At 60.3% G+C, this 25,331-nt stretch overlaps 1 protein-coding gene across 4 annotated transcripts in view; it reads right to left on the minus strand.

Annotated features, from left to right (window-relative positions):
• Positions 1 to 15,828: 15,828 nt before the first annotated feature.
• The window catches only part of ACOX3 (acyl-CoA oxidase 3, pristanoyl), a 42,804-nt gene continuing 33,301 nt past the window's right edge, over positions 15,829 to 25,331 (minus strand). For all 4 annotated transcript variants that reach the window (XM_064488505.1, XM_064488490.1, XM_031438234.2 and 1 more), the window contains 4 exons: positions 22,255 to 22,429; positions 21,024 to 21,091; positions 18,994 to 19,080; positions 15,829 to 16,458 (listed from right to left, as the gene is read on the minus strand). In XM_064488505.1, coding sequence (XP_064344575.1) covers positions 16,339 to 16,458; positions 18,994 to 19,080; positions 21,024 to 21,091; positions 22,255 to 22,429 — 450 coding nt within the window. In that variant the 3' untranslated portion in view covers positions 15,829 to 16,338. The remainder of the gene's footprint in view (positions 16,459 to 18,993; positions 19,081 to 21,023; positions 21,092 to 22,254; positions 22,430 to 25,331) is intronic.

Here is a 25,331-nt window from a genome sequence, read left to right on the forward strand (position 1 = left end):
CCCCCCACCCCTCCACCCCCGACTCCGCAGGGACCAGATAGGGAGATCGAGGCACCGGGAGCGGCGCTGGAGGAGGTGCCTGCTCTCGGGGCTGATGCCAGAGAGGGAGCACAGCCTCCTTAAATGCTGTACCCAGTGCCTCACTCCTCACCCCAACCCTGCGCTGGGCTCGAGCCTCGACCTTGGACTTCTGGACCAGAGAATACAGCGACCTGTCCCCCTCCTCACTGCGTGAAAGGCTCCAGCAGGCTCCACGCGTGATGGCGTTTCAGAAGGTCATTGGGCCTCCTGCCATCAGAAGTGCGTTCTGACTCTTCCACCCACGGCTCTGAGACCCTGAATTAGTCAGTCTACCTCTTGGGCCTCAGTTTTTTCATCTGTCAAGTGGGTATGGGCTCTATCCCTCAGGATCACAGTGAAGAGGCTCTGAGACCACCCTCGGGCTAGAGGTCCAGCACCCCGTGCACTTCCTGCCCCTCCGCCCTCAGGTGCGCACAGCAGGCCATCGTCTAGGCCGAGTCTTGAGACCTGAACGAACCCCACTGCCTGCAGACTCAGGAATTACTGTCCTGTCTCCTAGACTGGCCAGCTGGCCGTGGCCGTGGTCCCGCAGCTGGCAGCCCCGGGCGTGTGAGGTAGTGTCTGTGCTGGGCCCGGCTCTGGTGCCCGCGAGGTGAGGGCCCAGGAGGGGGAGCTGGCAGTGCAGAATGCAGGCCTTTGGGGAGACTGGAGGTGCAGTGAGCCGGCTTCCCAGGTAGGGATCTGGGGTGAGGGCACCAGTCGGCCCTGCCCAGCCCCTTCCCGACTTGGGGCCACAGCCTCAACCTGTGCAGCAGGAGAGAAAACTGAGCTGGCCTCCTGCCAGGGGACTGAGGGAAGCGGGCAGAAAGATGAGGTCACGGGGACAGAGGGCGTCACTGTTTGCAATAAAAATCCTGCAGCTGAGACATTGCATGGAGAGTCGCACACCGGCCTGTGGACGGACAGCCCTGGGCAGAGAGGGCCAGGCAGGTGGGGCCTGGGGAGGCCTCAGCCATCAGCCAGCTGGCACATCTGCAAAAGGTCTGCACACCAAGGATTGGACACATGTCACTTGTGAGCAGCGGGCTGTCAGGGCTTCAGCCGCGTGGCCCCACAAGCCCTGTGAGGAAGCCTCCTTGCTGGGCTCCACGTGAGAGGCCCGGCGCACGGCCAGGCGACCTGCACGGGGAAGGGGCGCAGGCAGGGCGGCCCCAGGCTGCCTGGGACCCACAGACACGGAGAGCCCAGTGGCCTCAGAGGGACCCCAGGCCTCAGTTTCCCCAGGGCTCCCGGGGGACCAGATCACAGCGGCATCAACCCCGCCTGTTTTAAAGCAGGAGCCGCTAAAGCACATCAGGCAGGAGTGAGGGGTGACCTGGAATGGGTCTGGTGGCCTGGGCCCCCCTGCAGCCCTGGGAGAGGGGTGGGGGACAAGTCTAGGAGCAGAAGGGGAGGGCAGTCTGGAGGTCACCAGCAAGTGCAACCACACAGCAAAGATGACGCAGAGGAAAACCACCCTCCTCACAAAATGCACTCGTGGAGCGGGGGTGTGGGGGTGTGGAGGACCGCAGGGGGACCCTGGGAAGAGAGAAACCCAGAGACGGAGACCCGGGAGGTGTGATCTCGGAAAGGGTGCTCAGAGCACCCCAGGCAGGCCTCGGGGACACAGAGGGAGCCCTCCCCCAGCACCTGGCCAGGTACCCAGAGACCTCCTAGACATCTCCACTTGGCAGCCCCGCCTGCTCATCCATCCCAGTTACAGAAACCATTCTGGACACCGCCCGCCACCTCAACCCCGCATCCAGGACATGCGCACTGTCTGGTGGCCCCTGGGACCCTCAGGGTAAGGACTGACTTCTTTTCCCAGGGTTCCAGCCTCTGCCGGTCTCCTCCACAGGGTCCGCCTCTCTAGCCACACTCACCTGCCTGCGAGAGAGGCTTCCTACGCAAACCTCACCCACACCCGGAGGGCCCACGGCCAGCATGGCCCAGCCCAGGCTTGCTCTCGGCCCCCAAGTCCATGTGAGGCCCTTCCGTCTCCTTCCTGGAAGGTGTGGGTCCCTTGGTTTGACCCTGATGAGCTGATGGAACTCGTTGAGCCATGATGGTCCCAAGAGGACTGTGAGGAGTGACACTGCCCAACCGGGAGGGGCGGGGGATGCGGCAGGTCCTAATGAGAACCAGAAGGAGCTGGCAAAAAAGCCCTTCTTGGCAGGAGACCCTGTGTCCCAGAAGGCCGCGTTTCTGGGGCCGGGGCCGAGGGGGCTGCGGTCTGCACCAGGCTCAGGTTCCCTGGAGACAAGCCTGGGGCCTTTCGAGGCAGAGCCTCAAGGTGGGGGTCTGTGTGTCACAAGCATCTGGGCCAGCCAGGGGCCCTGGCTCCTTGGCAGCCAGTCCGACAGTGAGCATGAGGACCCACTGTGTGTCACTAAGTGCTCATCAAACCACATCTAGTTATTGATTTAATTTTCAGAATAGCTCTCTTCTCCCCATTTTACAGCTGTGGAAACTGAGGCCCAAGGGATCAAGCTGGACTATGAGAGGAGCCCTATAATTTTAACCTTCTAGCCTGTGCTCACAGCCAGGGCAATCCCACTCAGACCCAAGGTAGACAGGAGGAGGGCACAGTCGGCCTCCCTCGGAGGGTCACCTGCAACATCAGGGGCCCTGTGTGCCCCCGACTCCACCCCGAGCTGGGAGAGATGCATAGTCAGCTCTCACTCGCTGAAGGGCCCTGGAGACCGAAGAGGGGGCTGATGCGGAGGCAGTCCGGGGCCAGGTGTATGCTGTGGCTGGCAGATGGGAGGATGCCGGTGCCCCACTGGGACAGGGGCTGACAGCACTACCTGCTCAGGACCCATGGGGCGCCAGGCACTCTACGCAGCTCGTTCCACATGCACAGGCCAGCATGAGTGAGAGTCATGGCCATAAAATTCACAATAGCTGTGGCTCCACACTAGATGGAAGACACAGCCATGATTTACTCCTGAGATCACTCTAGGGTGTGAAGTCAGCTTCCACCACCATCAATAAAACTAAGACTTGCTTTTGCTCATTTGAAAGATGCAGGAGTGAGGGTCAAATGAGTCTATTCAAAAACTACTTTATTTTTAAAACTTATTTTTCTTTTTGAGTAAGTAATCCAAGCGGGAAAGATCACACATAAAGCATCAGGAATCAGGATGGCTTTGGACTTGACAATGGCTCTGTTGGCAACTGGAAGATGAGTACTTCCTGCAAAACTGGCCTCCGCCCACCTTTTTCTGTGTCTGAGGGTTGGAGGTTTAAACAAGAGGCAGAGGGTTTGGTGTTATAGTAACAATAAGCACATTAAAGGAAAAAACAGATAAAATAACACAGCGACTAATAACTGTAGGGGGAAAAATGTAAGGCAGACAGGAAAAGTAATTACAGTATATTACCTGGCTCTGCTGTGAGCTCCATTACATACTCATAGCGGATCTTACTCAAACCACACTCTTTGCGGTGCAGGGGCTGTGATGGGGAAGGAGGTGTGTGTGTTTGGGGGTGGGGGTGGGCGGAGGGCAGGGGACAGAGAAACTTACATCTCTCCTCCATAAAGGAAGTCGGTAGATATTGACTAAGCTGAAAAAACAAGAAGGATGAATACAAGAATGTTCTTTAGGAATACAGACATAAATACCAAAAGAATTAGTTTTTTGAAAGAGGAAGTGGTTGCCTCTGGGGAAGAACAACTGCGTGTGGGGGAGGGGATTGTTGTTTTTTATAACAAGCCCTGGGAACTCCTTCACTCCTTAGATTACATGCACGCACAACTTCGATTTAAAAAAGAAAAAAAAAAAGACTTAAAGAAAAAGTTTTTCTGTAAGCCATGGATAAGGAAGCAGCTTGCAGGAAGTCGCCCCGGGATGGGCACGGAGACCCTGCCTCACCTGAGAAGCAGGAGGAAGGGAGGAGGAATGAGGTTTGAGGGCCCTGGATTCCCTGGTGGAGGTGGAGGTCTTAGGGCCCAACAGGCAGTGTGGGGGTACCCGCTCTGTGGGCGTGTCCACCCCCATCACAGCTCTGGAGGAAGACCCTTGCCCGTGGGCCCCGAGGTGCATGGGGAAGAGACGTCGGCAAGGCCAGGCTGGCGTGGGCCCCCGGGCAGGACATCACTCGCACCTGGTCTTGATCTGAACTGGAGACCCTCGGGTCAGGGCCCGTGGACACGAGCCTGGGCGACCCCTGATGCTCCGAGCTGTGAGCTGGCATGGCCCCCTCACACCATGCCGGGGACTCTGTCTTCCCGCTTCCACCAGATGCAAAGCCAGTTTTTCCCATCTGAAGGACGCTCGAGCAAAGGCCAAGACTCATTTGTATTCTGGGAGAAACACGCCTGCCCCTCCGCCCCCAAGTGGGAACAAACAACCCCTTCCCCGACAGGGAGTCGGTGGGGGCAGGGGTGCAGAAGCATGTTCACTGGCCCCAGCTGTCCTCTGGGCTTTTGCTAGTTTCCTCCAAAATACTGGCAAAACCTGTGATTCCAACAACAGCTGTGAACACTTTGCTTCGTCTCTGTGAGCCCTCGGCCGCACAAAGCATTCTGTCTGACCATCCCTAACGTGCCCGCAGCCCTGGGCGTGAGCCGGTTGGTCAGGTGTGGGGTGAGGGTCCAGCTCGGGGGGCTTGCTGTGCTGAGTCCTATCACGGGCCACGTCCCTGCTGCTCAGAGTGTGACTGCATTCAGGCAGTCTGGTGTCACTGGAGAGCTTACTGACAAGGGAATCACCAGCTGCACCCCCTGATCTACCTACTTGGGACCCACATTCAAGCAGACGCCTGGGGAGGTTAAAGTTCAGGGTTCCTTGGTTTATAGGGCTTCGTTCTCACCCCAGTCATGCCAGGTGGGGTGTCACTTTCGGTTAAGAACAGTGAGGCTCAGTGAAGCTGAGAGACTGACCTCCCTCACCCAGCCGTGGCCTTGAGCTGGTCTGGACATGGCCTCTAGGGACATATAAGGGACACCAACTGTCTGGGGCTCAGTTTTCTCACCTGGGAAGTGGGGAGAATCGTATCTAGTCGTGTCCTGTGTTATGAGGCCCCACCCTGCTGTGGGCCAGGCAGACACGGCCCTGCCAGGGGAGCCATGGTGAAGACAGGCAGTGGGCAGGCAAGGACAGAGGCTGCCCCCAGATGCAAGCACCGGGTGCTGGTCTAAATCCCAACTCTGCTTCCTGCCGGCTGTGTGATGCTGAGCAGGTGTCCTGCCCTCTCTGTGCTTCAGGTGTGCTCCTCTGTGAATGGGAGACTAACTGGAGATGAAGTACGTTACTATCTGTAAGGTGTTATAGTGGAGCCTGGCATGACAAGCATTCTAGACTTGTTTTCTAAACAGATATTAAAGAAAAAGAAGGCTAGGCGAAGTTCAGCTGGGAGGCGGCGGGCAGGAGCAGGGGGTCACCTGACAGCCAGAAGGGAGGGCGTATCAGGGGAGGCTTCCCGGAGAAGGAGACCCTAGGCTGAGACCACGTGGGAAAGAAGGAGCAGGGGTGAGGGTCCGGCAGGGAGAGATGGGACCAGGGGACCCTTGGGGATGGGGTGCACCAGGGAGCATGTCTGGTCCCAGTGGGGCAGGGACAGGCTCCAGGGGCAGGTGGGGGGAGATGAGGGAAGGCAGGAGCTGCTGGACCAGCTCCTCTGAGTCTGAAATGGTGCCCAAACTTTGAGATGTCTCCAACGAGCTTCCTTTGTCTTCTAGAAAGGGCCGAATGAAGATGTTGACAGGAGTGAACACCGGGCTTGGGTTTTGGCTGCTGAGGGCTGCATCCCAGGGCTCAGGTCGCGTGAAAGATCCCAGGCCCCTGCGGACACAGGACGTTCCCCCAGCCCAGCCTCCATTTACAGAGAACCCCTCCTCAGACACCCCCAGGTGTGGCAGGTGTGGACCTGCAGACGCCCAGGTGAAGTGTCCCCAGGTCGAGGGATGCAGGATCCAGGAGGTTGTACAGAAACAAGCAGGGCAGTGGTGGCAGAGCTGGGGGACCAGAAAGACCCCTGGGAGCTCCAGGAAGGCATGCCCAGGGACAGATCAGAGGACCAGACTTCAGGGGAACTGCACCAAGACTGGATTCGTACGTGGAAGGCTTCCCACACAGCGGCCGTGCCCAGACCTGCCCAGCAGCATGTGTGTCCCCTGCACCGTCAGGATGCAGACTTGGGACTTGTCACTTGTCCCATGTCGAGAGGTTGTAGATGGCTGGGCTCAGGCCCATCTGAATCTGCCTTCCAGCCTCCTTCAGTCACCCCCGTGGGGTCTGCATCCTGGAGACTGTCACCCCTCCTTCTCCCACCATCTCAAGCATCCGAAGGCACCACCTCCAGCTGATCTACAACCTTCTTGCCACCTCTGTTGCTTGGAGCCACCATCAGCTGGTGGGGCCACAGGGAACCTCCAGCTGTCGCCCTGCCTCTGCCCTCGCCACCTGCAGCCTCGCCCCACCCCGTCTGCACTCAGCCCAGAGCGCGTGGTCGGGCATTGTGTATTTACGTGTTTATGATTTAATCTAACTCTGCCCGCACACAGGGATGTCAGCCACGCAGGAGGCGTGCTCTCTGCTCTCCCGGTGCACCCCCATCCCGAGTGGCCATTAGAGAGAGGACAGGCAGAGTGGCCAGCCCATGGCGGGTTCTGATGGAGGAAAACACGGAGCAGGGTGCTGACCTAGGGGCTCAGGAGGGCTCCCTGGAGGAGGTGTGGCTCCGTCCAGTCGGTTTGGCTGCGCAAACTCAGTGACCCACATTAGCAGGGGCTCAGTAAAGGTGCCTCGCTTCCTTGAGAAGGAGGATGCAGCTTTGAAGCAGCATCTGCAGGGGGCCCGGCCCTGGCCACTCGGCGTTGTGCCTCAGGAAACACAGGCATCCGATACATCAAGGCCTCCAGCCAGCAAAGCAAACATTAACCGGACACCTGCCACCTACGTGCGAGGCTCTAGGGACCGGGAGGGGAAGCCCAGAGCCCCCTTTCACGAGAGGAGCACGGGCAGGCCGTCGGGGGCTCAGGCACGGGGCAGCAGAGCGAAGGCCGGTCTGCGAAGACCTGCTGGGAGGCCGGTGAGGGCGGCAGCGCTGGAAGCAGAGGGAGCAGCCCGTGCAGGGGCCCCGGGCAGGGGGTCCCGGCGGCCCCTCCGTCCTCCGGGGGGCCGGCGGGGTTGTGGGAGGACAGACCTTGGCCGTCCACACAGCAGCTCCAGCCGAGAGGGCCAGGGCTGCTTCAAGCTACCGTTTTCCAGCACGGCTGTTGGTGTCGCTCACGCACCCACCAGCCGCCCAGCGAGCGCACTGCTGAAATCCACGTTGTTGTTTGAGTTTGGATTTGTGTTTTTCTTTTTAAGGAAAAACAGCTGCAAGGCCAGGAGAGAATGGAGGTTTTGGAGAAACTTCTGACACCACAGGCTCAGCTTATAAACTCAGGGCCAGGCCCAGGGCCACCCCCTCCTGCAGGCCTGGCCGCTGCGCTCCCACGCACGGGCTGGGCCACCCCGACCAGCAGGATGACGGCCCGCCCCTCCGGCCTCGGACCCAGGCCAGCTGGACATCCGCCTTCCTTCATCTGCTAAGACAGGCAGAGGGTCTCAGGGCAGCTGCTCAGTGTGTCCGCCTCGGGCTCTCGGGAGCTCTGCTCCGGCAGGGCTGAGCTGGGCCCGTGTGGCAGAGTCACAGCTGCCCCCCCCGGGGGCTGCCGCCCTGGCGCGTGCAGGGCATGGGGCTGTCCTCCGCGCCCCCAGGGCCCAGAAGGCAGCGTCCTCCCCGCTGTGACGTGCAGCCGCGGCGGGTCAGCACTGCCTGAACGTCTCCCGTGAGTCGGGCCCGTCACCCTCGAGTCCTCGCTCCAGCCCTGCCTGCCGGGCAGTGGGCGTTGCCCTATTTCACAGGTGAAGCAACGGAGGCCCCACGAGGACTGGGGGCCAAGGACACCAACACACAAGTTCTCTCCCCTCTGGGTCTCTGGGTCCAGCCTAGAAAAGGGACAGGGAAAGGCCCTGGGCCCGGAAGCCCGAGGCTGGGACTGCAGGCTCGACTCCGATGTCAGCGCAGCCAGGAGAGGCGAGGGTTGGATCTGGCAGCCCCCACCTCCCTCACCCTGCCCCTGCCGTCCCATGCCCAGCGCAGGAAAAGAGGGTTCCCAAGGGCCTCCGCGGCGAAGCAGAGCGAGGGGGTGTTACACCAGGGCCCTGGGGCGGAGGGTTGGGAAGGTCCCAGAGAGGGTCCAAGCTGAGGCTGGTGGAGGGTGAAGTCAGTGGTCTGGGGTGGCTGGGCTGCAGGGCCAGGAGGGGAACAAGGTGGGGAGCCCCGTGAAGGGCCCTGAATGACAGTCCAGGGAGCTCCCACCTGCTCCTGAGGGGTGGGGTGGCTCCCCCAGTGCTGGCTCAGAGGGAGGGGCATGACTGGGGGGTGGAGAGGAGGAGCTCCCACGGGAGGGAGCACCCAGTGCCTCGTCAGGACCAGGTACCTGGGAGCCGAGGGTGACCCACCGCTGCTCCCGTCCCTGGCTCGGGACACAGGGAGCAGAGGGCGGGCGAGATTGGGACCCAGCGCTCTCCTTGTCTGCCAGCCTCTAGATCAGACAGCCCTTCCCTCTAGTCCTGCGGGGGGACTGGACGGGACGAAGGCCAGTCCCTAGAGAGAGCGGAGAGCAAAACCTCTTTTCAGCCAGGCTCCTCTGAGCTGCCGGGGACACAGACACACATTGAAGTCACAGGGCTTCTCTCCACCTATTAAACTTACATGTTCTGAAGCAGCAGTGCCTGTGCCGGGGCGGGGGCAGGGCAGGGCAAGCTGGTGACCGCATTCCCGCGCTTTGCTGTTGACTTCATAAATCAGGAACTCACATGCACCGTTAAATGACAAACACGTGCGTGGACCTCAGCTCGGAAGTTCCCACCTGGGAGTGCATCCTGAAGATGGTTCAAGGCGCATGGAATTGGGGCGGGGGCGGTGGAAAGTTTGCACAAAGGTAGCAAGTTGTGAAACTGATAGAGCACCTGCCACGTGCCCGGCCTGGGGCGGCGCGGGGAGCACGGAGGAGGAAGGTCCCGGTGGGTTCGGGACAAGCGGGAGCTGTTCGAGCGCAGCGGGAAGGGTGTTCCAGGCAGAGGGAACAGCCCACACAGAGGCCGAACGGCCTGCAGAGGGCGGTGGGCGGCAGCGGAGGGGCCAGGGCATTGGGCTTCTGCGTGAGGGCCGGGGGCCTGGGGAGATGGGCTCAGGTCTGCGCTGGTCTAGAGACCTCGACGGTCACGGAGGGGGGGATGAGGTCTGAATGCAGGGCTGTGGCGTGTGGAGGTGCGAAGCTGGGGCAGAGGGACACTGGGTAAGAACCACGAGCAGCTGGAGTGAGAACAGAGCAAGCAGGATATGCCTGGACATCTGGTGTGAGTGGACGTACAGTCAGTTTCGCTTAGTTAAGTTTTTAAAAATTGCTTTACGAGGCCCCAACGTGCCAGCCGAGCAGGGAAACGGTGCTCCTGGCGCCCCTAGTCCTTGTTCTGCCGTGTGTGGCCCTCTGTCTGCCTCTGCCTGCGGGCTCCAGAGGGGCTGCACCTGCCAGCTCACCACCATCCTCCCTGTGCTGGGAGGAGGGGAGACCCCAGTCGCCCTGCCCTGTTCCTGGCTCGGGGCTGAGCACTTGGCGGAGAAGGGGACCCGAGACAGTGGGTCTGATGGGCCCCACAGCCGTGTCACGGGGTGAGTCTCGTGACCTCACTGAGCATACCTCACTGAAATTTGGGGGAGTAGGGTTCAACAGGTCACTCAGAGGAGGGGCTGGGCGCAGCCTCATTGTACGCGCAGAGACCGCATCACCAAGGGGCAGCCCCACCCCCACAGCTCAGCTCAGGCAACAGCTCAGTGGCACCTGAGTGGTTAACGTGCTGCCTGGAGGGAGGCAGGGAATTTGCCAAGAGTATTGTCAGAGTTTGCCAGGAGGCCTCTCTTCCAAGATGCTCGCCCGGGGGTCTGGGCTGTCTCACAAGCCCACCCTGCAGGCTCTCTGGCAGGCCTCCCAGGGTTGGGCCTGACTCACGGTCAGGCCAATAAACAGGACAGCCGTGACCTCACAGGGCAGCTCCTCGCAATGGCCAGGGCTTGGCGGTAAGGGACGGATGGAGCCCCGCATCTGGGTCAGATCAGTCGCCGTGGACAGGTCGCAGGCCTGAGAGCCAGCCTTGCCTGTGGGGATGTAACTGTGACATCCCAGAGCCCCAGGGCTGCCACAGGAGAGTTTAGCAGATGATCCTTCAGAGCTTTGGTGAGAAAAGTGCCTTCCCCGCCCCTCAGGGTGGCGTGTTCCAGGGAGGTCAGAGGCCCAAAGGGGCTGGGGAGGCCCTGGGGCAGCGGGTAGACCTGGCCCCTCACCTGAGGTGCCCGAAGTCCGGTCGAGCCCAGACCGCCTGGGCCAGGGGTCAGGCTGCCGGGGCAGCAGTGCAGGGGGGCACCGCCCATCCGAGGGGAGCCGTGCACGGAGTAGCAGCCTCCCCTGGCCGTCCAGGGCCAAGGGCTGCATCTCTGCTGGATTTGGAGACGCTGGGCCCCAGGGGTGGCAGCCGGTGGCAGTGGCAGATGTGTTCACACCCCTCCATAGCCACTGTTTGGACTTTGTCCCCACAGTCCCTGAGAGCCAGTAGGCGGAGGTGAGGACCTGCAGCAAAGAACACGTACAGCGGGGCAGTTCCAAACAGTGTTAGGCACCCCTATTTACTCACTCGCTCAGAGACCAGCATGAAGCAAATGCTTATTGGGTATTTGCTAGATGGTTGATAGTGCAAGGGTGGGGCTGGGCGGGCGGGGTAGGGGTGGGATGGGGTGGGGCTGGGTGGAGGTGAAGGGTGGGGGTGGGGCTGGGTTGGGGTGGAGGCTCGGGGCTGCTGGGGGATGCTGTGCTGGTGGACGTTGGCTGCCACAGCCCCTCTCCTGCCTCTCGGAGCACATCATCCCAGAGTTTTCAAGGTTGCTTCGGGGAAGCGTGGCACCCTTGTCCAGGGCTGAGATTTGAAACCACTGTGGTCCTGGAGCGCACAGGGAAAGGAAATCTCTCCCTGGTCGCCGGACCACGGAGGGCGCTTCTCCAGCCTGGTTGTGGGGAGACGGCAAGTAAACACAGACCAGACACCGTCTGATGCCAACAGCTGGACAGGATGCCTGCGCCTGCTTCCCTCCGTCCCCACAAAGGGCTCTTGTGTCCCCCGCCTGGGCCCCCGTCACAGCTGTCCGAGCGAAGTGTCCTCTCTGCTGCCGGTGCTCCCTGTGGGCCAGCCGGCAGGGGTGGTTCCCTAGGGATGGGGAAGCACCATCCGCAGAGCTGTCACCGCCATAGAGATGGCAGATGGGGACACTGAGGAGGCGGAGAGGTGAGGGTCCTGCAGAGGTGTGACCAGGCCTGCGGGCCTCCGGCCTCCCCGAGGGCATGCCTGGGAGCAGGGCATCCTTCCTGGAACTGCCTCTCTGGGAGGACGTTGTCCTTCCCGAGCGGCTCTCCGGAAACGTGCCCTTGGGGCGGCCGGATGCTCGCGGTTCCTGGTGGGGACTGACCGTCCCAAGCCCCTCGTGCTTTCTGCTTCTAACATGGTCACGAGTGTGACTCTGGACACCTGCCCACCCAGCATCCAGACAGAACCACCACACTGGTTCTTAGGCCTCTGCTATCTCTGCAGACCTCAGTCTCAGGAAGGTGGCTGGGAGGGACTGGAGGGGGCGGGGGAAGGAAACTTCTGGAAGGACGACTTCACACCAGACCACCCAGACAGAACACAGGCAGCCGGTTCCTCTTCCACGCCCTTTGGCGCTCAGCAGTCCCAGGGCCTCCTTTAGACTCACAGAAGGTTAGCTCCGGAGGAGCTGCAGCCCCAGCCCGGGAGCCCCTCCCCGAGGGGCTGTGGATGCACGCGGGGCTGAAGGCTGGTCACTGGAGCCCTGGAGTACCAGGGTCCCCACCGGAAACTGGGGCGACTCCCACATCTGGAATCAGATGAACGGCGTATGTTGTATGCGGCCTGTACTTCGTCCCTGGCAGGGGCCCCGTGCGCCCTGGAGCTGGGGTGGGGGGATGGGAGGGGACCCTGAGTCTGCAGCCCTGACAGTGGGTGGCCTGACCCTCAGGCCCACCGCCTGGCTCCAGCCCCCACCCCCACGCTGGGGGAAGGGAAAGGCAGAGAGCGGCCCGCCAGCTCCCAGGCCAGCCTCACACAGGTCTCCTCCTGGCTTCCCTTCCGTCGCAAGTCATCCGCATCCACACACCTGGGGTTTCCCCGGACACATACACTGTCCCTACTCCTGTGGCCTTTTCCCTCTAGGCGGTGGGAACACACTGAAATCTCATGCTGGGCGCAGCGTGCCCACCCTCCGAGGGACCCTGGGCCAGCAGCCAAAACGCTCTCTGAAATGGGTGAGCTCATCTGGGGCACATGGCAGCCTGCGCGTTAGCTTCCGTGTCCACAGCCTGGTCAGCTCAGACACAAAGGTCTCCCCCCGCATCCTGAGCCGGGCGTCTGGGCCGCGGTGCGGGCAGGGCTGCTTCCTCCCGAGGCCTCTCTCCTGGGCTTGCAGACAGCCGTCCTCTCCCTGTGTCCTCGTGTGGTCGTCCCTCTGTGTGTGTGCGGGTTCCAATCCCCATTCTTGCAGGGACACCAGTCCTATTGGATCAGGACCCACGAGTGTGACCTCATTTTACCCTAATCACCTCTTTAAACACTCATCTCCAGGAACCATCACCTTCCGAGGTGCTGGGGGTGGGCTTCTGGTGTATGGATTTGGGGGGACAGGATCCAGCCGTAACACCTCAGAAATGCACTTCCTCCCCCACACCCCGCAGTTACCGTGAGCGGAGGCGAGCAGCTCCGGAAGCACGTCTGCCCGTCAACGGGGCTGGGGAGGGGCAGGAGCAGTGGCTCTCGTTGTTGTTGCCCTGCAATGGTTTCTGAAGAATTTCAACTGCAACGGTTTTGCAAGATGAAAAGTGGACCTGTCACCGGCTGGTGAGCCCCGTCTCATCGTACTGTGCTCCAGCATTACTTTCACGGCGGGCCACACGTCCTGTCCTGCCTGCTCCACACGGGGCGCCACAGGTCCTCAGTGTGAAGGACGCAGGACCGATGGCACCCTGGCTCGTACACCAGGTGGACAAGCCAGTCTGCTGCCAGCACTCCATACACGTCCACACAGAGGCTGCGGGTCGGTCAGGGGAGTGGGGATGCCCCAGAGAAGGGTTGAGGGAGCCGGGCTCAGGTGCAGGACCCCAGCAGCTCTCCTGGGGTTGGGAAGCCACACAGGAAGCCAGAAGTGGACAGCACCAGGGACAGAGTAAACTGTCCGTGCAGCCTCAGGCCCTTGACGCCAAGTGTTGAGGGGCGCTCACAGAGACAAAGACCGCGTGACCAGGGCTCTCCCAGAGCGCAGCTCTTCTGTGCAGCCTGGGATTCGCAGAGAAGGGCCAGCCTGGGCCACATGAAGCTCCTCCTGTGGCCACACTGGTCCCTGGTCCCTGGGCAACACCCTCCGCCTAGGCGAGAGGGCTGGAGACTGGGGCAGAGCCAGTCCTGGGCACATGCAGGCAGGTGGCGGGATGGCAGCTGGTTTTCTCCTCCATCTTGGTACAGGATAACCTCTCCCCTGCCCCACTGACCGCCTACCCCCCCGCCACACTCTCCCCAGAACTCAGGCCCATAGCAGAGGCCGTGGTCCTCAGACTCAACATATCAGAACTGCCCAAGGTCCCGGAAGAGGGCAGATTCCCGGGCCCAGCCCGGAGCGTCCAGGTCCGTGGGCCCAGGACTGCATGATACACCCTCTCACTCAGCCCCTACAGCCCTGGAAGATGGCTGTTAGGACTTCCATCAAGGAGGAAAACGACCTCGGGAAGGTTAGGAGATGCGCCCCGGGCCTCACAGCAGGCACCGAGTGGGGCCTGAACCCAGGGCCACTCCAAGGCCTGTCCCCAGCTGCCAGAGAGACACTGGCCAGGGTCTTCGAGGGTGATGGCAATAGGGAGAGTCTCCTGGAAGCTTTGTTTTGCATCGCTCGGAGCGAAGGTAGCGTCAGGAATGTCTGCAAAGCTGAGTTCCTGCATCTAGGAGACACCCCAGGAGCTGCTGGGGTTTTGATTTCCTTCGGCCTTTGTAAGAGGATACAAGCATTTTCTCCCCAAGGCAGACAGTCCTCCTTGCGTGAGGGACTTCCGAAGGGACCCTGTTCAGAGCTCAGGGTCCTCCGGAGGGAGCAAGGCTTCCGGCCCTGTGACAAGTGTGTCAAGGAAACAACTGTGCTCACGTCAGTCTTCCTTCACCCCCCCAGGACCCCTATTCGCCATGGGACCAAGAACCTCCCTCCTCTGGGTGTCACAGAGCAAGATGGGCCACCGCCTGCACGGCCTGGCAGGTGGGGCACCAGCTGAGGTTGGTCGGGGGTCATCCCTGGGAGCCGCGGGAACCCTGGATCCTCACGGAGCCTCACTGAGCGGAATGAGAAAGCAAAAAGCAAATCAGAGGCTGCCGCAGGTCAGCAGGCAGCACCAAGCAGCCAGGAGTCCCCAAACCAGAGACAGACGCTCCCTGTCCCCCTGGAGGGTGGACCTCCCGCACATCCACCCAGGAGCCAGGCGCTGGGCTCTGTGGGTGGGGTCTGCTGGCCCAGCTCACCTGCGGCTCACACGCCTGGAGGCCAGGGCCTCTGCCACCCCCATGGGCTGGCTCTGGCCTCGGGCTCACGTGGCAGCAAAGGTCATCAGCAGGCAGCACGCTGCCCAGAGAAAGCGAGAGACCCCTCCGTCCCAGCACCCAAGTCAGTCCCAGGCTCAGCCCGACAGGCCCCTTGGGCTGAGCCAGCGACTGGGGCAAAGGGTGAGGGGGGGCCAAGGAGCCTGGGCCAGAACTAGCCCAGTCCTGGAGCTGACATGGGACAGAGCTGGGGTTCCATTGGGAGGAGGATGGGGCTCCTGGGGACAGGAAACCCACAGGTCCACCCCATGAAGGGGGACAGGGACCACCAGGGTCAGACCTGAAAACCTGGTCCAGCTCTGCCACTTCCTGGCCGTCTGGCCCCTGGCAGTGGTTTTAGCCCATCAGGGTCAGTTTTCTCCTCTGTAAAATGGGCACGACACATCTCACATCACATAGTCTAACGGTCCCGCGACAGCCAGCAGAAAGGTCCATCAAACACTATGTGCTCCTGAACCGCAGCCCCTGCTGCCCATCCAGATGCGCTGCGGTGGGGGAGGGTGTGCACCCCTTTTCCAGGCGTTAAAACTGAGGCTTGGGAAGCCAAGGAACCACCCACAGAATTAAATTCAGTCTTTAAAAACTGATTCCTGCCCAGGCCCTTCATGTGCTCAGAGGTTCTCTGGGCTATTTTGGAAAACAAGCAGCGGTGCTCCGTGGGGGCCAAGACAGGGTGGGGAGGGCCCCGGGGGCTGCGAGGGCAGAGGCCCCAACCCTCCTGGACCAGTCAGAGGCTGCGGGGAATGGAGAGGGGCCAAGAGTGAGAAGCCCCCACCATCCTGGCCGGGGGCACACAAGTGATGCGCGGAGACACCCACACCCCCTCCACCCCCCAGCTGCCCCCAGGAGCAGCCTGGGCCTACGTCCGGGAGAGTGTGGAGGAGACGCCCCGGGGCACGGGCGGCACTGGGGGATCCACCTCTGGCGAGAGCAACCTGACTCCCAGCGCAGCGCGCACATGGCCGGCAGGCCCGGCCTGAGGGCTGACTGGACACCCAGACCATTACGGCCCTTCCCCCCTTGGAAGCATCTCCTTGATGGAAGCTTCCAGATCCACGCAAGAAAGCAATACAGCTGATTTCCTTTTCCTTAAAAATCTTCAATTATGTCATTTGGATGGTCTGTGGTGCAAACTAGCGAGGTTACAGGTTCCGACACCATTGAATTACACGAGAAAGTCAAACCAGAGTGAACAAAGAATCAGTGTGGCACCCTTTAGGGCCCAGTGAAGCAGAGCCTTGTGAAAAAATCTCAGAGGAACGCAAAACACCACCTGGCCAGCAACTCCCGTTACCTGCCACCGCCTTTACATTCAGCGTGTGAAAACAGAACGCGCAAAGCTCTCATCATCAGAAAGTGCAGAGTCCATCAGAAAGACATGACTGAGCAGCAGATTAGGACGGATCCCCCCAGTCAGTCCTGGTGTGACTCTGGGGGTGCCCAGCTTCGGACTGGCCGTCCCGCCGTGGGCTCAACAGGGGTGAGCGCCACGGTGCGGGTTCAGAGGGGACAGCCGCCTCCGGGACCTTCAGAACTCGAACATGAGGTCCGTGGCCTTATTAGCTTCGTCGGAACCTGGCCAGTGTGACTACAGCTTTGATTTCAAACTTCCTACGACGGGCTTGTTGGCAGAGAATTCCGGCCACCACGACGCTCTCTCCAGCACCCTGCTTCCCTGAAGGACTGCGGTCCAGAGGTTTTTATAGAGCTGCAAAACACACACAACACAGTCACACGGAATGAGATTCCTCCCACGGTCGAGGATGCCAACACAGCCGCCCTCGGAAGTTGCTTTAAAAACACAGGAAGTCCTCCCATCACTTCTCAGAAACCTTTTCAGATGATGTAACTTTAGTTCACACACTTCTTCGTCAGCAGGAAACAGCCGTGAAATGCAGTTATAAGGCACCGTGAAGCACATTTACGACGAAATATCCTGCGTGGCCTTTTCTCTGGAAATTCTCATGGGAAGTGGGTCCTGCAAGTCTGTGTTTGCCGTTGGCTCTGAAATCTGCCCTCCCACCCCTACGTGGCTGCTGGCCGGCAGGTGGCGGTGCAGCCAAGCAGCAGGATGGCCGTCCTGTCTCCGGGCCACCGGGCCTGAGCATACACCGGCCCTCTCTGCCCGCCCTGAAAGACCCCACTGGGCCGGCCGCCTCCCTGGGGCCTCCGGACTGAGCTGCTTTCTGCCTGTTGCTCGACCTGGCATCTTAAAGGAAGGGCATGGGTGTGGCGGGCAGCCGGCGGTGGCTTGCTCCCGGCTCCCAGCACAGCCAGCGTCAAGGCTGAGGTCCTTGGAGACAGGGTGGGTCCTATTTTGTGTCTGGCTGATGTGGACAGACGTTACTGTTAAGAAGCTGTCCGCCCTGCGCCTGCTGAAGGCACTTAGCAACTCCTCCTGCCTTCTGCTCTTCCTGGCTCCCAGAGCCACAGGGCCAGGCTGTCTCCCCACAGGTCACAAGTCAGGGGTTACATTTCACACTGTGGAACACCATGCATCGTGTAATGATGGTGGTACAATAGTGGCACCTGGTTCAAACCTCAGCCCTCGACACTGGGAGAAACGTGCACTCTGTAGACCACCCTGTCCAGCGAGGCCTCGGGCTGGCTCTGGCCTCAGTGTGGGATCTGGGGCCCCCAACTTGGGACAGTACAGGATGACCCTACTTCTCAGTCCCTCGCCCCCACCGTGCGTCAGAGGTGCCTTCTGCAGATCCATTCCAGCTCCTCCTGGATGGAGCTCCCATGTGCTCAGGGGTCCTCAGACAGTGCCACATCCAGGCAGGCCCCCGTGATGGCATTGCTGGCTGCCTGGTGAGCCCTCATCCCAGGGGCTGGCCCCTCTCCCGGGGACTCATGGCACATTTTCCTCATGCTCCCACCAGGGCCCTGGCCACCCCAACGGACTGACTTTCGCTCTCCTGTCTTCCCTCCAAACAGTCCATCTCTACCCAAATCCTGGCCCTGCTGCCTCCTGGCTGGGCAACCAAGGGTAACCCGCCCAGCATCTCGGGATGCTGCTCAACACCCAGCTCTGCAGCCAGAGGACAGCACGCCCCCCTCAGGTGTACTGTTCCTGCCCTCCTGATCCTATGGGCGGCTCTTCTATCCTGCCCACCCCAGTGCCTGCTCCACCTGTCCCAACCCCAGTGTGGCTTGGGCCGGGCAGAAGTCTAGGCTCCTGTTCCCCTGCGCTGACTGCAGTGTCCCCTGTGGACAGATGGGGGAGTCAGCTCCATTTATGCAGAGCCTGGGTCAGCCTGGGTGTCTCAGCAGAAAGAAATGACAGCCGTGAGACCTCAGACACGTGACTTCACTGAAACGTCACATTCCATGGAAACACAGGGACAACCCACAGGTAGTGCGGTGCTGAGAGGCACCGCGCAGACCTGTGGGCATCGTCCAGCATGAGCATCTCCATGTGGCAGAGGACGCACGTGGGCTTGATGACACAGCAGAACAAAGTGGGGGTGGCACTTCAGCTGGAGCCAGGGAAGAGCCCTCTGAAGAAGCAGCATTCTGCTTACAACGAACAAGAGTCCTCCCTGCAGCAAGAACAGCAGGTGCAAAGGCCCTGGGGTGAGGATGAGCCCAATACAAGAAACAGGACAGGGAAGCTGGAGTCCAGAGGGCAGGAGGAACGTGGTGTGAAGTGACCTTGGAGAAGCAGGCAGAGGTCAGGCCGTTAGGGTATGGGGCACAGGAAGGAATCTGGATGTAAGTTCCAGGTATGCGGGACGCAGAGAGGGGGCTCAGAGGAGCTGCTTGACGAGATTGGCTTTTAAAAAAATCACTCTGGAGCACGGGCGACAGGGTGGGTAGGGGAGGAGATCGGGGAGCTGCGTCGGGGGGTGCCAGGGGAGCTCAAGTCGGGGGCTGAGTGGCCCCACTGACGGAGGGGTCAGGACCCTGCACTGTGACATGGTCAGGAGACCTGGGACTGGAATGGCCCCCAGGGGAGGTGAAAAGAGGGAGACACTGCAGGGCCCCCAGCTCCACGCAGGCCCGTGCTAACCTTGGCATCATGGCCCAAGTGGGCAGTAACAACTCCCCATCTCTGGGAGGAAGGCAGGCTGGGTGCTGGCTAACCCGCCCACAATCACCCACCCCAACTTCTCCCAGCCACTCCCTCCCCTGCTGCCCACATGTGAGGAGCGGCACCCCCGCAGCCCCAGAGCAGCCCCTGGCTCATGCTCCGGCACATGGCGTCCCCCTGTAGCCCCGGGAGGGAGGCTGCTTTCACCTCGCCGTCGGCTCTGCCAATCGGGGAGTCCAGGATGAAGTCCGGAGGGGCGATCACGTCCACCAGGGCAACAGCATCATCTTTCAGCTGTTAAGAAACAAAGTCCGTACACTTGGCAACTCCCAGCATCTCCATGGCGACCACCTCGTAACAGAGCCTCCACCCCGCCAGCAGCGGTCGCCCTGGCAGGCCCTCGGCTGGTTGCTAAAGTATCATCCTCTCACTGGCCTGGGGCACAGAGTCCCCCTGCGCGGGTCTGAATGTTTTCACCATGTCGCTATTCACTCAAGACCTCCAATGTGTCATTTTTTTTCAACCAGGTAGGGACTGCTCATGAAAGTGACGTCTCTGCGGCTCATTAATTGGCAACTGTCTTCAGAGATTTGTCTCTAAACCCTGACTTCTCTGGGCAGCTAGTGTTCCAATACAGGAAAGTACGTCCAGAAAAAGAATGTAGTAAGAGAGAAGGCATTTATGAGCACCTGAAAGTCCATCATTCAGATGCGCGTTGGTTCTCAGTAGTTCAATTGCTCTGCTATCCCACCACCCGGATTCTTCTTCAACGTGACAAGTGGAATCTGTATGACAAGACTCCCAAGAATCTTCTTGAAATGCAAGAAAAAATTCTTTTTCTTAAAGTAACTGTGAAATGCCACGGCTGTGCTGAACACAGCTGGAATGGGGACGACTGTAATGGTGTGGATTAAATCAACTGAGCGCAGGGTCACAAAACCACTAAAACAGTGGAAACGCACCCAGCTGCGTGGCTCAGAGCCCCGCACGCATTGGCACCATGGTCAGGGCCGGTGGGCTGAGGGGCACAAGCCTGCCCCACTTCAGGGGGACCCCATCAGCAGAGTAAGGTCCTGGTCTGGACCAGGGGTCTGCCACGGTTTCATGTAAGGGGCCCACAGGACACAGCCAGGCTTTGCAGGCCACGGGGTCTCCGTCTCATGCTGACCTCCGCCGAGACAGCGCGAACACCCCCACAGACGACGCACGAGGGGCCGGCTGGACTGGGCCGGGCGTGCCGCCCTCCACCTGGCCGACCCCGGGCCCCGCACCAGAAGAAGGACCAGGATCTGCCAGGCGGTGTGGGCTGCATTACTGTACAGGGTCCCTGCCACCTTGGCCACAGCCACCAGCTGTGCTGTGAGCCCTGCGTTTGAGAACAAGGGGAAAAGCTGCTGCACGGTTTAGAAAGGCAGCTGAGCACCACGCGGAGCGCGGGGAGGGAACCCCTCCCGCCACTGGCTGTGAAAGTAAGCGTGGCTGGCTGTACACGGTCGCAGATCCACCCCGACCCGGAGCCCGGGTGGAGAGAGATGGGCACGTAGGGAATGAGCCCGGAGGCAGGCTGAGCGCCAGCACAGAGCATCACCTGGAACCACACCAACTTCACGAGCCCTGAGCAGGGAGAAATGAAGTGGCCTGTCACCTGTCACTTGAGACATTTGATAAAATGCTAGGAAGCTTTGGTTCATATCGCAATGCCTCCGTCACCTGCACCGCCCAACACAGTGGCCGCTGCACACGTGGCTGTTTGATGACAATGAAAGAAAACTAAAAATCCTCAGTCACACTCGCTACTCTTCTACCCAGGGGGCTGGTGGTGACCGAACGGGGCAGTGCGGCCCCAGAGCACGTCCACTCCTGCAGGAAGTTCCCGTGGACAGGGCACCACTAAAACATAACATGCGACCAGAGCCAGCTGACACTCCTGGGTGACGGAGGTAAAAGAATGCAATAAAGAAATAAAATACCATGAAATGAAATTGGAGACTAATGTGAAATGCTCGCGAATCACTGATGTCACTGTAAAGATACGAGAGTGAACTGAACGTGTGCAGAGTCTAAGATGGTCCCGAAAAGCTACTCTCCTTGCAATTTCTGACACGAGCACATCCTTCTGTAATTTTCCCGTCGCTGCTCACCATTTTGTGCACACGAGGCCAAGGTCAGTGAATGTTACTATTCAGGTGACCGTGTAATACGTAATCATGCAATAGTGGCAGGTGACGGCAGCTTACCTGGGCGCACAGGGCCAGGATGGTGTTCTCTATCACTTTACCTGCTTGCTCACCAGAAAAGTAGCCACCTGTAAGCAGAGGGTCGGTTACCCTGGGGTCTGGACCCAGATCACCCACAAATAGCAAGCTTCCTTTCCCAAATAGCCCATTTTGTAGGAAAACCTCTCGCTACCACTGCCCGAACCCCGTTGTGACCTCTCTGCAGGATGGCATTGGCTGGGGCCAGGTTCCCGTGTCCCCCTTCCCACTGGTTCACTGAGCACATGCTGGGAGGTCATGGCTGGGAGCTGGGGACACAGAAGCCCAGGGCCTGGGCGAGAGGCTCAGGGAGGCCGGCAGGGCAGGGCCGGTGGGCTGGGCAGGCAGAGCACAGCACTGGTGGTGACTGGGACGCCCGGACGGAGCCTGGGCTGGGGGCCGGCAGGGGCTGCAGGCACAGAGCTGTGCCTGGGGGCACGCGGGCCATCTGGAGCCACCAGGGGATGGGCACGAGCCGCCCCTGCTCTGTCTCGCCTCCCACACTGCGGCGGGCTGTGCTGTGCCGGCCAGCAGGCCCAAGGAAGCGGCCCCACGCGCTGGAGAATGCATGTGCTGCAGGACTGGCTGCTGTCGGATTTTTCCGTGGTGAACTCCACCCACTCACCCAGAGCTGTCATTCCTCAGGGTGCGTGGGCTCTGGTCCCTGCACCCCACTGCTCCCTCTGCCTGGGAGGCCCTGTGCACTGCCTCCAAGGGGCAACTCCCACCTCAAGGGGGAAAACGTGGGTTCTTGGCAAGGGGGAGGGGAAAAAACGTACTCCTGGTGCAGGCCAGACACACACACAGGACACGAACAGCTACACAGAACACATCATGGGGGCGATTAGGAAAAAATATCTGAAGAGGTTTCTTAGGGGGAGAATAATGAAAAAAAAGACTGAGAAACTCAGGTTTACTCTCTTTCCACCCATCTTCCAGGAATCAGCCCATTCATCACCTCCTCCAGGAAGCCCTCCAGGTCCCCAGAGTGGGCACTCCCGGGACTGCCGCCCCAGCAGCTCGGCTCGGCTCTCAAGGCCGTCCTGATGCTGCTCTGCCCCTCGTGCTTTTCTCCCCACGGGCTCCGGGCTCCTTATCTGCCGAAGGCTCACTCAGCATGGGATGAGTGTTCAGTAACCCACAGGGGAGCTAAGTCTCCCAGGCACAGCGGAGGGTGAGGTGGGGGCAGCAGGTGCCCGCGCAGGGGGCTCACCTCGGTAGAGCAGGGCTGTGTGCTGGCTCAGGGACCACAGGGTGTAGAGGGCGCTCATCCGCCAGAGCACGGCCCGCAGCGGAGGCGGCACGTGGGGCTGGTGCGTGTGCTCGTGGAACCTCCGCGCCACCGTGAACTCCAGGAAGGCCAGGGCCAAGGAGCGGCAGTGGTACACCTGCAACGAAGCCCGGCACGGGCGCCAGCCGCCGGTGAGCAGGCGGCCAGCCAGGCACCGTGGGAGGTCTGCGAGCCAGTAGCACCAGGCGCTCCGGGGACAGACGGGGCGGGCGCAGGCGGCCCCCTCGGGAAAGCCCCACGCAGAGGCCTGCATTGTCCCCAGGAGGTGGGCTCCCCGAGGGCACGAGGTCAATTCTCTTTCCCACCTGGGGCCACAGAGAAGGTGCTTGGCACCTGAAAGTGATGTCAGCTTCCCCCTGGCCTTGCCACGCTGCTGGCCTCCCAGACTTGGAAAGAAACAGTCCCTCTCCCACTCTGCCCTCAAGTCAGGTCCAGAAACAAGGGGGACGGCTGAGCGGGGCCAAGTGTTCCTTGCATGTGAGTTCTGACTCTGGCTTTGTTTGTGGAAGCAGGAAGTCACTGCAGATCTTTCGGTCCCAACTTCTTTTTTTAACCGACATCCAAAACATCTGCTGCTAATCATTAGCTTTGCTTGTTAGCTTTTCTTCTCCAGTCTCCAATTTATTCTTTTAACCAGTTTTTACAATCAGGACAATCATACGTGCATTCCTGATTTGTTATGATAAGCACGTGCTGCTTTGGAAATTAAAAAAATAACCTAGCACGGCAGTGCCCGGAGCGGGGCGGGGAGAAGACACCTACTCAGGCTTGCATGACTGACCCAGGCCGTCAGCCAGCATCCCTGGGGAAGGGGTGGGGGAGAGTGGGCTCCGGGAAGCGGGAGGCAGGAGCACCGAGGGGGGTGGGCTCTGACGTAAAGCCTGCTGTAAACTTTCAGAGCAAACACTGGGTTGTCAATTCCAAGGCCAAGCTTCCCCCGGGGCCTGCTGGAGACAGTGAGCTGTCAGGAGAAAATTCCGGGGCAGGGTGCTTCCCCACCTCCTGCCCATCTGGCTGGTCCTGTCCCAAGACCCCACTGGGCCTCTGCATCCCCAGAGGGTACACGTCCTGCTACCCCATTGTCCCTTCTGGAGGGCCAGCCTGGGGCCTCAGAGTGGCTTTAACCCCTTCCCTCTTGCACACACTGTGGTGTGTGTGCTCTTGGCTTTGGAAGGTGAGGGCCGGGGAGGTGGGGTCTCTGCTGGATGCAGGGTGGGGGGCCTCACAGGAGGGGAGATGACAATGACAATGAAGGTGGGCAGGACCGCTCCCCAGGCCAGGCCCTAAGCTGAGCCCCCCCACCCCCCACCCCGCACCAAGGTCACACAGTTGGCAAGGGGCGGAGACACACTTGAACCTAGGCAGGCTGACCCCAGTAACCACCCCTTAACTACTTCACCAGGGCATGTTAGTACATTAAACCCCCCAAACGTGCTCACAGGCTGTGGGTGCCTCTCCGCGTGGGTGCCCCTTTGTGAATCCCAGAGGCCAGGCTCGAACTGAGTCCAAACTCACATGGATTTTCTAGTCTTAGGTCACGTTCTTCTCATCTTATTTTTCTGTAAAGCGGCACACTTTAGTTTCAGCTACGGCATTGGCTGGTGCTGGCCTGGAAAGGTGGCCCCACCTCTGACCATGACACCGTGCGGATGCATCTGAGTCCGGCCGGGCTCTGACTCACCGACACAGTAGCTAAGGGCCTGGGCCTCAGCGTCCAAACCCGCTTGGCTTTTACGAGTGTGCAGTGCGGGCAAGCGGCTTCCGCCCCAAGCCCGAGCTTCTTGGTCTGCGCAGTGGGCATGTGACAGCGCCAGGCTCCGAGCGCTGCCACCAGGAGGGTCAGCCAGAGCCCACGTGCCCCGGAAAGGAATTCGGGGTCAGATATTGCTCTTGGGTACACCCTAAGCTCTGAGCATATCTGCACTTTAACAAGTAACGGAAGCTTTTGGCAAAAAAACAAAATCTGAACTGTTTGAGCTACATTTGGACATCAGCTGTGCAGCCCAGGGGAAGAGTCGGGCTCTGGGGTCAGCAGGCTTGGGGTCAGTGCCGGCTCTCCAGAGTCAAGCCAGTGCCCTGGGCCGTTTCTCTTGGCCTCGACATCCTTACCCATCAGAGACGATGGAGTGGAACGACACACGGAGGGAGAAACAGCACCTCATCCTGCTTCCTGTAAAGACATCGCTGCAGGGAGTCCGGGGGGGGGGCTTCCCCCCCACCTTCTTATATCTTCTCACTTGGAACGTGTGAAGGTGCTGCCCAGCCAAAAAATACAACAAACACGCCTTTGTTTTCTTCTTTTAAGACCCTGCTGTGTGCGCCCAGCCAGCTGTAGGTGAACAGTTGACAGCAGTTTGTTGCCGGCAGGAGTAGAGAAAAGCTAATCAGCTCCGGCGCTGAGTCAAAAGGAGAGCGCATCTTATCTTTCCACAAAACTGCAAGTAACCTCCCCGAAAAGGACAGGGTGTGGAGTGGCCGCTGTCCACCGGACACGGTCCTTCCACCTGCGCGTCCTGGGCCCTGGTCCGCGGGCAGCTGCTGCTGCGGTGGCCACCTCGGGCGGGGGGCAGGTCCCGGGCAAGGCTGACCCTCCGTCTGCAGGAACTCTTTCCTGCAGCCGGTGGTGTTCTGTGCTTCCCCAGCCTGGGATCTGTCTTCTGACGTTGCTTACATCATCTTCTACTATTCAGAATAGTCAGAAAGGGTGAATGTGAATGCAGTCAGAGCCGACAGTGTCTTTCACAGCTTCCGAGTTTTCGTCCTACCAAGGCTGCGCAAACACCGCCTGGACTTTTCTTCTCATGCTTCCTCCTGCCGCTGCCATCACGCTATGGGAAGGGACCGCATCGCCACAGGACCCTGGACATCCAGCCCAGGGCTCTGAGAACGCTCTCTGCTGTAAGGATGACCCCATGCTCCCTCTTAACATGCTCCGTGATGCAGACCAGGTCTGGAAGATGCAGACTCCCTCTGGGGTCACCTCTCCCTCCAGGCCTCGG

Source organism: Camelus dromedarius, chromosome 1 (genome assembly GCF_036321535.1).
Source record: "Camelus dromedarius isolate mCamDro1 chromosome 1, mCamDro1.pat, whole genome shotgun sequence".
Classification (NCBI taxonomy): domain Eukaryota; kingdom Metazoa; phylum Chordata; class Mammalia; order Artiodactyla; family Camelidae; genus Camelus; species Camelus dromedarius.